At 37.8% G+C, this 15,211-nt stretch overlaps 1 protein-coding gene across 1 annotated transcript; it reads right to left on the bottom strand.

The window, feature by feature from the left end:
• Positions 1 to 691: 691 nt before the first annotated feature.
• On the bottom strand, positions 692 to 13,642 carry ddc (dopa decarboxylase; the record flags this gene model as incomplete). Its single annotated transcript, XM_008292754.1, has 11 exons — positions 13,442 to 13,642; positions 12,835 to 12,948; positions 12,589 to 12,708; positions 7,047 to 7,181; positions 5,967 to 6,110; positions 5,389 to 5,455; positions 4,921 to 5,015; positions 3,347 to 3,414; positions 2,287 to 2,363; positions 882 to 901; positions 692 to 790 (listed from the first exon to the last, which is right to left on the bottom strand). Coding segments are annotated over exons 1-11 (1,140 nt in total), but the record flags the coding sequence as incomplete, so codon positions are not given.
• Positions 13,643 to 15,211: the final 1,569 nt, after the last annotated feature.

The raw sequence follows: 15,211 nt of genomic DNA, 5'->3' as shown, positions 1-15,211 counted from the left end.
ACCGTTAGTGCTCGGACCCTAAATATGCTTGACATATTCTGACAACTTGTTCAACTATTTTGCACAAAAAGACTTCTGTGATGAACTAATGTCTAAATGTTGTGGAGGTGAGACGATTCAACAGAGACCCATTATAATGCATTTTGATCGGCATGACATAAGCAATTGATAATGTAGGAAACAGCAGAGAATTGCACATAATCATTTGCATGGATGTACCAAAGCATTTAGAACTTGTTCAAAGAAATCAGAAACCACTTTTTTTTTATGTGCACAAGTGACACAATGATGTGAAGATTGAACAAGTAGTTTTGAGAATTTCAATTCTGATCTGAGAAATGTAGCAAAGCGACTGAGAAAAACCGTAATTACACTTAAGGAATACATTTGTTGAGCTAAAAAAAGAATAATCAGTTATTTACATCTGCTAAGGCACATTTTATGAAACGGTTCTCAGCTTTACCCATATGGCATAAGTAAAAAGAGCTTAAAAATCTGCAAAATCCCAAATTTAGGGTACTACAAATATATATTCTAAATGTATGCAGTTAAGCAAATAAACATACTGATTGGATTTTTTTGGCATGTCTCTACCTATAAGTGACCAGGATCTCGGACTGGCCATGCCATACTTAAGCAAAGATATATTTGTTGATTGTGAGTGAGGTGGATTATTTATTCACTCGCCTACCTTGCGTATATGAGCTTGCAGGCCTTGGAGTCCGTACATACGAAAGACGAACCATAACTTTAGCGAGCGAAATCTCCTCCCCAGTGGAATCTGCCAGTGCTGAAAGTGATGAGAGCAGGAGGGAGGTTATTGCCAGAACGTTCGCATTACTGCTGGTACAACAATTAATTATGAGACTTATTCATCTTACCCTGTAATCTGTGACCAGCCCTGTTGAAAGAAAAACAGATAATGCTTTTTATTACATGGTAAAAGTAAATATGGAACAGTCTATACATATTTGTATAGAATGTACTATACACTACACAGATAGATAGATAGATAGATAGATAGATAGATAGATAGATAGATAGATAGATAGATAGATAGATAGATAATGAATTTACATGTGCAAGGTAAAAAAAAAAAAAGAGCTAAGAACAAAACAACCTATAACTGTGAATAACCATTAAATTAAAAAATATATAATAACAAAGAAAAATTACAACATTTTTAACATAATGTCAGAAATATTTTCTTTTTATTTTACAGATGAAACTATTAAATTTAAATTTACCACTATAAATATATTTCTAAAATTAGATAGAGCTAGTAACAACTAAATAATCCATTGATGAATCTATCTATCTATTATTTTGGGGGGGCCCACATGCCCTTTTATCTTATTTTATTTTATTTTATTTTTTCTGCAGCGATGGTGCAATTTTTGCCTCTTTAGACTGTATTTGGAAAAATTACTCAGTAAAGTTTTGGCACTGAGCATACTTCCAGCTTCAGAAAAAGTATAATTTGTAAAGCATGTCCTTCTCACTTTTTCTTTTTCCTGCTGTTATTTTGGATCGTGTTCCATTACGCCCACCACCTGTACCTCACTGATCACAGTGCTGTCAGTCCACAGAGACCACTGGCTACAGGTAGCTCTTCTCCACAGAATAAAGGCCCGGCGTTAGCTTGTGCTAATAACCACTAATTAGATTGAAGAGTCCAGATTGAATGAGCAAAGGCTTTTGTAAGGTGCCTCAATGTGGTGGGAGGAAGCTGTCTGTCTTTCTCTCCCCGTCTGCTTGTTCACCGAGCAAATTACAGTGCAAATCTGAGCCCACCTGCGCCCATAGTGGCAGCAGACACATGGTCACACAGACAGAAATATTTCATGGGAATTTCTTTAGTTAAATCTTGATGGTTTTATTTCTGATCCTATAAGAATTCATGGTGTTTGTAGTCTCTTTAAACAACAGTCACACTGCTAAGACACAGCAATGGGGGTTTTTTTTCTTGAAATTTAAGCTTAACTTCAGGTAGGACTGCATTGTGAAATTATCAAGCTGACTGTCACAAGCCAACGTTCTATACTTATGATGAACCTAACAGAGTCTTAACACTTAAACATCCCAAAATGTCCCTGTTCCCAAATCTGAGATTGGTCCTCGCAAACATAGATGCTCAAAAACACACTGGCATCGTATTAGTTGTCACGTGTTTATCATTTTGCATGTGTTTGCCTGGATTAGACTTTCCTACGCTGCATTTAAAGACGCAATGCTTCAGTGGTTCATCAACGTAACTGTGTATGTGTGTGTATTCAGTTTTTTTACCTGACTCCTGGTTTTCATGTTTCAGGTAGAGCGGTTCCATTTTAAAGGCTCCGATGATGTCTGTTCTCTTCTTCACCCTGTTGGCAGAAAAATAAAATAAAATAAAATCTTATAGAAGGTTTATTTAATTCTTCTAAAATCTATTAGAATAACAAATAGTAACATTTACATATTCAGACCTGTTGCGATGATGCCCCTGTCATACATATTTCACTCAATACTGTACAATATGTTTTGTATATACAAGTTTAATGCCTCCCACATTCCATATTATACCATACTGCAGGTTTACATTAGGAAGTCTAACAAATTCTGCACTCTAAGTCCATTCTGCATTAAATTCCAATTAAGAGGGTCTTTAGTTTGTAAATTGTAAACAGAAACAGTGAGATGTTTCAACTACAAATGAAAATATCAGCTTAATAATTTAAGTAAAAAAAGATACATTTCTAAAAAAAAAAAAAAGTACATTGATCTCAGAATGCCTTAGTATTTAAACACAACATGGACTTAAGCTGCATGGATTGCACAAGTTTGTGTAAATATAAGTTATCCCGACATAAGAGTCATTTGAATAGGCATAAATGTGTCAGACAGCTACAACAGTACGGTGTCTCATTTATAATAGGTGTCACGTCAGTAGTGGCAGAAGGAGGTGATGGAAAAGGATTTTAAGAACCTCTTTCCTTCACCGTATGACAGGATCTGGAACTGTTTCCACCTTGTGCAGAGCATGTCTCGTTCTGGTGATGATGACAGAAGGGGCAGGTGGAAGGCGTACTTCTATTTTTACTGTGGAAATGACTGAGGTGTAGATGGATATCAGAACTCATTGTTACCTAATGGCACCACGAGTCACCGCTAAGGTAAACTGCTTAACACAAAAAAACTAAAAATGCTAACTCACCTTTTGTTCAAAAAGGTCTTTACTTATTACTGGCATACTCGTTAATATGGTCAAACATATAGTTTGCATAGACATTGGAGGATTTTGTCCACAAATGTTGAAAAAAAGGAGAAAAAAGCAAAAAGACTTTGATATTTGAGTTAAACAACTTACCACAGTGCAGAGCAGTCAAAGTTGATTAAAAGCCATTTGTGTGGGTTGAAGTTGAAAGAGTCTGCAAACTTGAAAAAAAAAAAAAAGAACAAGAACAAAACAGTGATGAAGCCACGCTGGTGAATGTTTGACTGGAAGCATAGTTAATAAAGAAGAAACAACAAAAAAATAAATAAATAATTAATCATTCACAGTAGCTCGAAGTGAAAGACCGAATAATTTGTCCAGAGAGAAAAAACAAAAAAAAACAAAAACAAAAACAAAAGTGTGTTCTTGCAGAAACACACATTTTCATTGACCATTATTGACACAGAGGCAATCTTGTGATCAACAGTATTATCTAGACTAAAGCAGGCACAGGTTTATTTGAAATGCAAAAGAGGAACATGCAGCCAACAGCCTGCAGAGGACACTGGAAGTAACCCTTTCCTGGCACTGTTTATTCAAAGAGAGACAACCATCCCTAATCTCCTCTCATCTTTTTGTTGGCTATCTTTTGTAATATCCTTGCCTCTACCTCCCCAAATGCAATAACGCAACCTAGAGAGACAATATGATACAGATTCCTGGCTGACAGTTGCCATGCTGACTGTTTCTAAGGGGGCTGGTTTCCTGCTTGCCCATCACTTATATCCTAGCAACCAACCATCAAGCGGGGCTCTCATCCAAAACGGACTGTGTTTCTCCTTCATGTCATCGGCCAGTAATTTTCACTGACCTTGTAATGTTTCAAAGTTCCGTACTATCACTACTGTGCAGTGTGGGAATTCGACTAAATATTACTTAATATGGTTTAAACAAGTTTGAGGCCCTTTTTTTTTTTCAAACCATTTCTTTAAAGCAGGACCCTGAATCAAAATGTTCACATTATATTACAAGAACATAATGAAAATATTAATGGTTACGGGAAGAGAATGTGTCACTTTACAAACCCACTGGCTAATTTTTGCAGCTATCAGTCGGAGAAAAGATGAAACAACAGTTGGTCCTTTTACCGTCAAGTCTGTTTCCTCTGTCTGCCCACCAACATTGTTTGAACTTGTGTGTCTAATAAACAGTGATATATAAAGGTCTAACGCTGCCTCAGGAAATTACTCTGTCCTTATCTCTGCGTCTCTGCACAGCTTGGGGAGCAACAGCTGCCTCGGCAGCCTCAAAAGGCAGATTGACGCTCTTGCGTCTTCTACCGATTGTTCAGCCTATTACTCAGTCCTGCATGCTTCCTCCTTGACATTAACGTTGTGCCCTTTTCAGACGAAACATGGTTAGTTTTCCCTCTCAGAGATGGAATAAGAGATATTTCACATGCAACTGAACAGAATAGGTCCTCTTTTTGCTCAGCACCAATGTGTATCTGCGCAGATGGATGCCAACCTCAAGTTTCTGGCCACACTTAAACCACAACAATCGTACTACAAAATAGAATGATCAAGGTTAAAATTTTCTAATGAAGCTTCTTGGCACAACCAAGGATGTTTGCCAATAAACTAAGGCAGTGTTACCAAATCACAATTACTAATTGTGTTATGGTGTCACAACTGTATGAACATAAGAGTTTGCATATGTTAACACACCTCAATTCCATTCAACAAAGGTCTAAATTCAGGACAGATAAATGCACTCCCAGCATATGCTGCATCAATGTGCATCCACATGTTTTCCTTATTACCTGGAACAGACAAGAAGCAGACATTATTAACATATGTAAAAGAACAGCTATTTTTTCAAACTATATATAACAATCTGGTAAATAAAAGTTGTGTATGCATTGCCACATATAATTGAAGATAATAAGAGTAAATACTGATTGTAGCATGACTTACTACATGCAGTCTCTCTTGTACCAGTTTAGGTTGCAGGGAATCTTTCATCCATGAACCTATTATTGATCTTGATTTGCCTCGTCATGATGTGCTTGTAAAACTAGTGACTGATTTATATGTGTCCTGCAAACCTGACAAGAGCTTTATAGTCCAATTGCTTTTGTGAGACCGAAAAAAAAAGAATGTGTGAGTGTCTGCAGCTGCAACTTGATGACTCACATAAAGGCCCCAGCTCAGTGATGTGATCAAAAGCACACGATGGAGTGGTGCCAAGAGTCGCACAGAACTGAAAAACACACATATACAAATCATCAACACCCTCAAGTGCTTTATTTCCTGTGCCATGTTCCATTTTCACTGCCACAACAAAAACTGATCCATGTACACTTTTATACAAGTGCAGGTATCAATTTCTTAAACATAGATAAAGGTATCATGTTTCACACAAAAGTGATTCAGAGCTGCTAGGGGAACTGCAGCCTCCTCAGTATTGTTCACTGATAGTGATCTGTAGCTCCACATGAAACAGGGATTATTGTGCCTAACCAGATAGACGTACATTAGGTTCTGCAGAAACAATGTTATCCTTTAGCAGAAGCCTCAGGCCATGTACAGCTGCATCACAAACAAATTGTATCATCGTGGCTGTCAGCTTAGTGAATGGTTGTGTAACTTACATGTGTGGCAAAAGCAGACATGTTTATTTCGATGGAAAAATGTGCAATATTCAGTGCTGCTGTATGTGTCTGTCTACTTTATGGTTAAACGGATGGATGCTGATCTGTGTCTTGTCTTACATAGAAAGGGATGAGTCCAGCTGCTTTGTCCTTCTCCATTATCCCCTTTAGCATTTCCCCTCTGACAGCATAGTTGTTGTCTGTAGGAACCTTCTTCATCATCACTCCTCCGATCAGAGCAGCTCGCTCCACCGAAGAATGAGCCTTAGGAGGAAAGACATGCAGCAGCATCAGTAACACAAAGTAAACAAGTTATTCAGTCTCTTCCTGCTTTAGGTGAGAATGTAACCTTCACATTTGGATTATGTGATAGAATTATTAGTTAAGACTAAGATAGAATAGTGTTCATGTCAAACCTCAGAACTGTGCTACACTTAAAACACAATTGTATTTAAAATCATGCAATATTCCAAGTAAGTCAAGGCCTTTAAGCCAACTAACAAGAGCCACACATACTACATTATGCTTAGTATTACACAGTTTGTTCTATAAAAATAGTCAGAATTAAAGTAGAAGCTATAGATGCGGATTTCATCAACATTTAATGCATAGGGTTGGTACAATATTGAACTAAATAACTTAATTTAGGAAATATATTTTTCATGCAGGGTTGCATACCCTGCAAAATAGAACACTTGCTCTTGAACATGCAGTTGAAAAATACTAACTGGTTTCCCTGTAAAGGTCTGTGCAGCCCTTAGGCAACTCCCTAACCCAATCACAGAGTCAGCCTGGAATTAAACTTGATCAGACCCAGCTACTGCCTGACTGACCCTCTGTCTCACTCAAGTGCTGAAAAACTCATTCACTGTTATTCAGGAAACCATAAATGACTTCACATTTATGTAAAATGTTGATCAAAACTTTGCATATGCACCGTTGTAATGTATTTCAGTTGGTGTTGTGTCACTATTCGTTAACTAAATGTAACTTCCATCAATTGGGTGAATGTGCACATGTGAACTTTACCTAAATTTGCCTAAAATATTGTGACTACCTGTGCACCTCTTCAAAGTCAAAGTTATGTTTAATTGCACAGTAAAATAATAAAATTATGACAAATTAATCTGAATCGTAAAGAATTTTGGCAAAAACAAGATTATCCTTTAAAAGGCAAAAAGTAGTATTATTTGTTCTTACCTGTTCAGAGGTGTATGCCACCAGTTTGCCAAGGATGTCAGACTCAGAATAAGTGGAGTTGACTGCCTGGACGCGTCTGATTGCTTTACAGCGGGCGGCAAGTAAAGACATCAGGGTCGCCTCACTGGCTGTGCCCTGTTGGAGAACGGAAGATTTTATCCCATCTTCATTTTTAAAAGAAACCAACAAACACGTGTATTTCAGGAAAGACATTCACCCTGATGTTTACAGTGGACTGTTGGACGTTGTAACCAAATGCAAACCAAACAAGCGCCTGGACAGTTGTTGACAAGTTAGTGGTTCATAATAGTAGGACTGCTGCAGTTGATCAAATGAAATGCTTGATCTAGGCATGTGAAACTTGAGCATTATTTAGTAACTGCATGGATTATTGTTTTCTAAAATATAGATTTTTAAGTAGTTTTGGTAAATAACAAATGTTATTTTGAATATTTACAGAGAAGGATGCTTTAGTGTCTCAGCTTCAAACTCTGAACTGCCTACAAACATGTGTTGAGCTGTAGACTAATCCAGTCAGCCAAAGCAAGAAGGAATGTTTTAGTAAAGGACAGCAATTTTTAAAAGTCTATTGTTTAAGTCTGTTCAGCGATAGAAATCAAGTCATACATTACAGCCAAGATTGTGTGAGGCCACAACATTAAAACCACTGACAAGTGAAGTGCATAACATCCATCAGCTTGTTTCTATCCAATGCTCAACTGGGATACCTTGTATGCTTTCCTTCATGTGTATGTTACTTTGGCATGTACCACCCACTTAATCAGTGCTTCAGACCCACTACACACCCAACCATACTCACTATCCGCCAGTAGCAGCATGTCCGAGCAGGACAGCCGTCACACTGCAATAACCTCTCAGGAGCAACTAAAAGGGCATGATAAAGAGTCCAAAGCAATGACCCTGTCTCCACACGCCCCAATCTATAGAGTCCTCACCCTGAAACCCACAGACCCCAAGGGAGCCATTGCCAACATCTTCCTGTGTCCATGCCTCGATGGTTTAGAGCAAATTTGGTGGCACTTCCACAACGTTATGCAGTTTTTTTTTTTTAATGCGCTTGCTGTTGATGTTTAAACCCACTCACACATTCATTCTTTAAAGTATACTGACATACATTGATATGTTCATGTGCCTGTAAACACACCCAATGTTAATTGAGCATTAATTGTGTGAGGGTTCCTATTGTATGATTTTAATTGACAGCAACACTATAAACACAATGAAATGATGTGTAATCAGCGTTCTTCTCATTCTCTAATGAGCTCTGACTTTAGCCTGTAATATGTGTGTATTTGTTATATACATTCAGTTGAGTAACATTTTTCAACCCCACAGCTGAATTTTTCATTAACTTTTTTGTGCTGCTGGATGTTCCCTTTAATGTAAATGCTGTGACACCTCCATTTCTTTTGCAGAGTAGAAAACCACTCTGTTTAGAAAACGTATTGTGAGTCAACCATCTAGCCTGATACACTGCTGATGTGAAGCGTGGCCTCTGAGGTATTTGGGGACATTAGCTTAAGAAAGTCAACGGAATGTCCAAATAATTCAATCAATAAGCACAAATCACTAGACAGGCAGAGAAATCTAGGCCATGATTGTTAGATAAGCTTTGTTTATTTCAGATATCCCTTTGAATATAAGTAATAACTGAATGTCCCTGTGGTGGTTTAGAGGTAGTGACATGCAGCATTAGCATTCAGGCTATCTCTGTAATCATATGTAGACTGTATCGTGGATTGTATAATGTTTTTTCTACTTTTGGTAGAGAACAGAGAAGTGCTATTTTATTACAAGAATGTTTGGTTTCTGATCAAGAGGGTCGAATGAGTTTTAGAGGACAATCTACTGTCATCACTCCATGTCTAGCCACATGTTAAATTATGTCTGTTTAAATCATGGTTAAAACTGGGAACATCAATGGCACACACCCATGTCAAATGCATACATTTTTCCTTTAAGGAGTCTGAACAGAACAAGTTTTAAATAAATTGGGTTCTGCAGGTCATCAAAAGTAGCTTGTAATTTGGAGAAGGCCTGGTTAGCGACAGGGCTGATGGGACACAAAATGTTATTTTATTATGCGTAAAAGTGGATGCTACAAAATAAGATTTACAGAGTAAGAAGCAGTGGACCTAACATTAATCCTCAAGGGACTATAAAGGGACTTAAAACATCAGCAGCAACAGTTAAACCCTCTCAGACAGATGAAACTTGAAGCAGTTCCGGCTGGTTATGAAAACCTGCAGAAAGCAACTTGCTAAACACATTTTGTGTCAACAGTATGAACAGCCTGCTGTCATTAGCCTACGTGACTGCAGCACTTCTTTTATTAGGTGACACAAGGGCATTTGCCGCAGTTACTGTGCTGTTATCAGGTCAGGTAATACAGGAGCAATTGCCCCCAGTTGCCCTGTGCTATAATCAGGTATAACGCTATAACGACAGCTATTGCTATGAAACATTATCCAATGGGAAGCCATATGACCAGTGAGTCAAGGATTTCAGACTGACAGACTGACCTTGAACAGTACTTGTTATCAGTTATCAAGGTTTTATATACCTAACTGAAAAATTGCTATTATGTATGGAGCGATGAACAGTTGAAGTTTTGCCTTTGACAACAGATATTTTTATCAAACACAACACATGAAGCAACTAACTCGACTATTTCACTACTACTAAAAGCTTTAACCATTGTTACTGCTTAATTTTCAGACTGTCGATCCATTACCACTGCGCTGAAAGTGGCATATTGATAATATTCAGCTTGTGCTCATCGTATGACGGTGATGATGCAGTTCCTCTGGTGTCTGAAGTTCTAGTTTATATGGCCAGAGCAAGTTCAGGAGAAAAGCAGCCATTTGATATTTTGGGATTCTATGCTTTGTAAGAAGTGTGACAGTCTTGTGAGTTTAAATATTAGAAAAGAAAAGAAAAAAACGTAGCATTCTTAAAATGGACTGTATATGAAAGATGGACATGGCATATTCTACAAAAAGTAAATTGACAAAGAGCAACTTTTCCTGAGAGATATTTTTTTGCAATATGAGACCCATGTCTTCCTAAAACAGAAGCCAGAAGTATGAACTATCAAGTATTAAGTCACACTTGAGGCAAATGAGGCACCTTAAGAGACAAGATAAAGCCTCCTATGAACTCCAAGGCCTCAGCTTTGAGTTTGCTTCCTCAGCACAAACAAAAGTGGATGAGAGACAAATCTTTACATAAGAGAAGACACAGTCAATATGTGAAATATGCACAGGAAAAACATACCTAGAGTCAGCAGTAAAATATAATAAAACCAGTGAAATGTCCATCATAGCCTCTACCTCTGAAAAGTGAAGCTAATACACAAGTGTGTCAAACCTGCACTCTCTGACCAGCAGGGGGCAACACCTTTGATCAGCCAGTCTTGAATGGAGCACCTTATTCCAATTTAAGAGTTTAAAATCCATTTGGAAAGCTTGTGCATTAAAATGAGAAATTTCTCTTTTTAGCTATAACTGTTAATTGGGTTTTATGGTTTGTTGTTGTTGCTTTTTTGTATGTCTGACACAAACGACTGGGCATGAAATTTGTGTCATGACAAATGCACAGACTTTTAGGGACATTAAGCTCTAGCTACAAGTAACTGAACCAAATAAAAGAGCAGTGTGAAACCAATAACAAAAGCAAACCTCAGGCTTCCAAACTTACCCGAGTGTACTTCCTGCTCTTTTACTGCTTACAAAGCACACTGAAGCATTACCCTGAGATACAAATGTGAGCACACAACAGCTTCTAAAGTTGGTAGCATTTGCAGTTTTTCAAAGCTTCCGTCCATCCTCCTCCAGTGAGAGTAAAACATAGCCTGTTCTTTTTCAAATGTAATTGAACAGGCATTTTATGACTCATGTCCTGCTGCAACCCGTCCCTACAGAGGCTTAGGAAGCAATGCTTAAAGCTAAAGATCATGCGTGCATTAAAATAAAAGCTGCATATTGGTGTCTTTTATATCTTAAAAAATGCAGAATGGCTTTGCATGTTTTATTTTTTCTTTAAGGCTTTAGTCCATTAAATTCTCAACCTTAAATCTTGGGCTAAAGTGTCTCGTCCTGTCTCTGATGGTTCACACAGGGGTAAATAGGGACTAAGGTCACCAGAGGGATGTTTTAAGCCATCTCATTTCCCCTATGTGTTGATATAAGGTTTAAAAAATAGGATGGCAATGTGCTGTCACAACACTCATTAGCCCTGCTGCAGTGAAAAGAGCCCCATTCGTTGCCATAGTGAGCCGGTAAGCTGCACTAAAAAAGGGACAGTGGCAAGACAGAAACAAAAACACGATGAGCCAGATGAGCACACTCAAACACGCCCTCTCACTCAGGAGGTCACAATAAAGGAGGTATGAAATGATCTGTCATCAGAGCGCACTCTCATGCTCCACTACTCACCATCCCATTAACACACACACACACATGCACACACACACACATAGAGAGAGAGTACGTCCTTTGCTATTGCTTGTGCGTTTCTGTCAATGGAACACTAAACTAATGCTTAGCCTTTTTCCACACGAAACAATCCCAGAAGCATCCCTGTCATCTGTCTGCCTGCGGATGACACATTAAAAGGCAATTTCCTGCCAATTTTCAGCTGGTTTGAACCGGAGAATGAAAGAAGGAACAAATCAATAGCACACAAATTGCCAATAAGTGTGGACATACGAGATCGCAATTGTCTGTGCATATCAACGTCCTTGGAGTCAAACTGCATGTGAATCGGAGAACTTGTTGAAATACAAACATGTGTAAAATTTCAAGTTTAACCCTTTATGGGGCAAGTGACCATATTTGGTAACTTCCTTGGACGTTCAATATGTCCACCCTGTGTGAGGTTGCAGAATCACGTGCACTTTGATTTAGTTTTTATATTAGTGCTAATATCACTACCTTATGGAATATTTCACTAAACAAATGTTTCAGGCACTTTATAAACACTTTGTTACTGGTTTGCATGGAACTCCACTTTGACTTATTTTTTGAGGTTAGTGCCATTAATACCACTACCCCAAGAAAAATGTTACTAAATGAACTTGTCAAACACTTTATAAATACTTTGTTACTGGTTGTGTGAGTATCATTACCTAAAACTGAAATGTTTCTAAATAAATGTTTCTTGCAGTTTGTTCCTTTTTTTTTTTGTTTTTTTTTACTGTAGACGGGCAAGTTACCATATATGGTAACTTTATTAATCTTCATTTGCAACATTTTTTTTTATTTTTTAGGTCACAAAAGTAAAAATATCTTGAAATATCGTTCAATAACACCCTAGGGTTGGAATTTTCATTTTCCAAGTATTTCAAGGAGTGGCCTATGAAGGGTTAAGCCTGTGATGAATTGTTCAAGCGAGCTAGGCTCATAAATGTGAGCAACAGCTGGTTTGACTCCTTGACTGCAAGAACTTTCTTTGCATCCAAAACACGTAAACAAACATAGCAGAAGGGTTACTTAGACATACACACACAAAAGACACTCACCTGGATGACCCCTCCTCCACTTCCATGTGTCCCAGCTATAAAACTCTCAGGCAGCTGCAGCATCTTCCCAAGCCAATCTAACATCACCGTCTCCAGCTCTGTGCAGGCTGGGCTGGCAGCCTGAAATCACACATCCAAAATACAAACAAAAAATGTCAAAACTTTTGTGCTAGCATATAGATATGAAGACGCAACCGTTCTTGAAACGCATGGTAAGATGCAGAGACACAGGTAAGTGTTTGTTACCCAGGAGAATCCGATACAACCGATGGCTCCACAAAGCATATCAGCCAGCAGGGCGGGGTAAGAGGAAGCCGCTGGAAAGTAAGCAAAGAAGTATGGGCTGTGCCAGTGGGTGATCTGGGAAAAGACAAAACAGTCATATAGTAAATCTGAAGTTAAGTATGTGTAATTTCATGTAACCATTAAAATTCCAATATTTCTATCTTAACAAAATGTATCACTCATGTCATGGTGATTCCATTTTATTGCACCTAGACTATAAGTCTATAGGTGAAATTAAACAAATGATTAAATGCACCAGATTCATATGTTTGTTGTAGCTCCTTATATCACTGGAAAATGTTGGCTTTATTAGAGAGAGAGAGAAAAAAAAGAAAGAAATCTGAGCATATAATTTTTGTGGGAAAAACTAAAGCAGTTGTTTTGCTTGTCTGACCCAAATTGCTATAACGAATAAATGTGCTAAATTTATGAAAATTAGCTGATAAAATAAGTCTGTCTTCTCTACATTAGTATCAGATCACTAAATGTGAATTTCAGCTGAACACGAGAGAATCTGCACATCCACAGTATTGCATTTATCAACAGGTCAGAGAAAGCATCAGCTCACCCCTGGCATTATGACCCTCTCCACATCCTTTATAATGTCCTCGTAGTTCTCGGGCTCCAGTGGAGCCTCGGTGGGGATCAGGGAACGAAGATATCCTGGCTCTATATCTGAGAAGACAGGTCGATTTTCTATGTTTTCCAGATAGTCGGCCACGTAGTCCACCATCTCCTTGCCTCTGCGCCGAAACTCTGCTGCATCCATGATATGACTGGAAGACAGCACAGACACAACACTTGAGATCTGGAGAGCAGTTGTGGTTGATGTTTAAACTGGTTGGACGAGACTTACTAAAGATTACTTAGTGTTACAGAGTGGAGAAAAAAAAAGAAAAGAAATAACTATAACACACATAAACACATCCATAAGTCAACTCTAACATTTGACCCTGTTGTAGGATGGGTGGATCATTAAAATATTAACCAGCTTTAACCATCTGGTCAGGTAGCAGACACTTCATCATCTATTGGACTGCCACAACTATCAGTAATCATGGAGGATTCTAATTGGTAGAAAGAGCCTGAGGGGGAGGACACTGGAGACAGAACAGAGACGTTGCTGCTATTCTAAAAACGTATTTGCGCAGTAAAAAGTTTAGTTCCTTTTCTATGCAGGGGAGACTAACTCAGATCTTTTTTTTATGAAATAAAAGATCTTAATAATGTCTTTTCTCTGAAGCGATGTCATGGAAATAAAATAAACAGGCTAAAGTCATTTATTTATTAGAAACAAATTTTAAAAATCTTATTACACTTTTTCAAATCACTCTTTATTTTTGAAATATATTTAAAAACTGATATGGTTTTTCTAAATGCACATATTCTGGATTTATTCACAAATCTATGGTCTGGTCCCAACACCAGTGCCAACCAGAAAGTTAAGCCATCATGAAACAAATTTATACTTATTCATTCACACTGTGATAATATAAGGAATACCAAAAAGTTAGCTAATAAGAAATGTGAAAAGTATGTATTTAAATATTTTTGCAGCATAGAATTTGAGATTAAATTGGGGGAGGAAACTGCTGATTGTTAAAGTTGTAATTAATTTTAAAATGTTCAAAGGGGAAAAACACATTTGCAGTTAATTTTTAAACCACACATTTTCACTTAAATCAACAGAAAAAATAAAGCAGAGTCGCTACTGTCTGCAAGAGTGAACACAAGCGTCCTCATGCAAGACCCAGCGTCTGTTCTATTAAGGATGCAAAGAAAAGTGGAGACTGACGTTCAACACCTGTCTGAGGGAAGCTAACAAATTATTTGGAGGTTCCACGAGGGTCCGTTTAACTTAACGCAATCAGCTTTATGCTGTGTAGGCTCAAATGGTTGAGCAGACTGAGTGTGAGCTTGTACACAGAGAGCAGTGACCTTCATGACCAAAGCAACATATGAAGAATTCTAACATCTAAAAACCAAAACAGGTAATAAAGTTGCAATAAAGAGAACCAGAGAGAAAGGCTGGCAAGAAATGTTTGATACATCATGATTAAATCCAGGGTGTGTGTTATGTGGGAGTCAGTGTGTGTGTGTGTGTGTGTGTGTGTGTAGATAGATAATTTCATATACCAATATAATCCAGCTAACCATATCTAAGTTAACTTATTTGTCATTGTTTAAGGTTTATGAACCCATACAGGATAGAGCATTTTGGACAGAATAAAGGTATATGGATTTAAAGTCAAGATAGCCCATTTTGCAGTTTTACTAATAAACTTCAGTTTTTGGACCGCAACTAGTAACATCTTGGCTTTCAGGTCATTCATCCATC

Source organism: Stegastes partitus, unplaced genomic scaffold, assembly GCF_000690725.1.
Source record: "Stegastes partitus isolate 25-593 unplaced genomic scaffold, Stegastes_partitus-1.0.2 Scaffold829, whole genome shotgun sequence".
NCBI classification, from domain to species: Eukaryota; Metazoa; Chordata; class Actinopteri; family Pomacentridae; genus Stegastes; species Stegastes partitus.
This window is presented reverse-complemented; position numbering and strand designations above follow the sequence as displayed.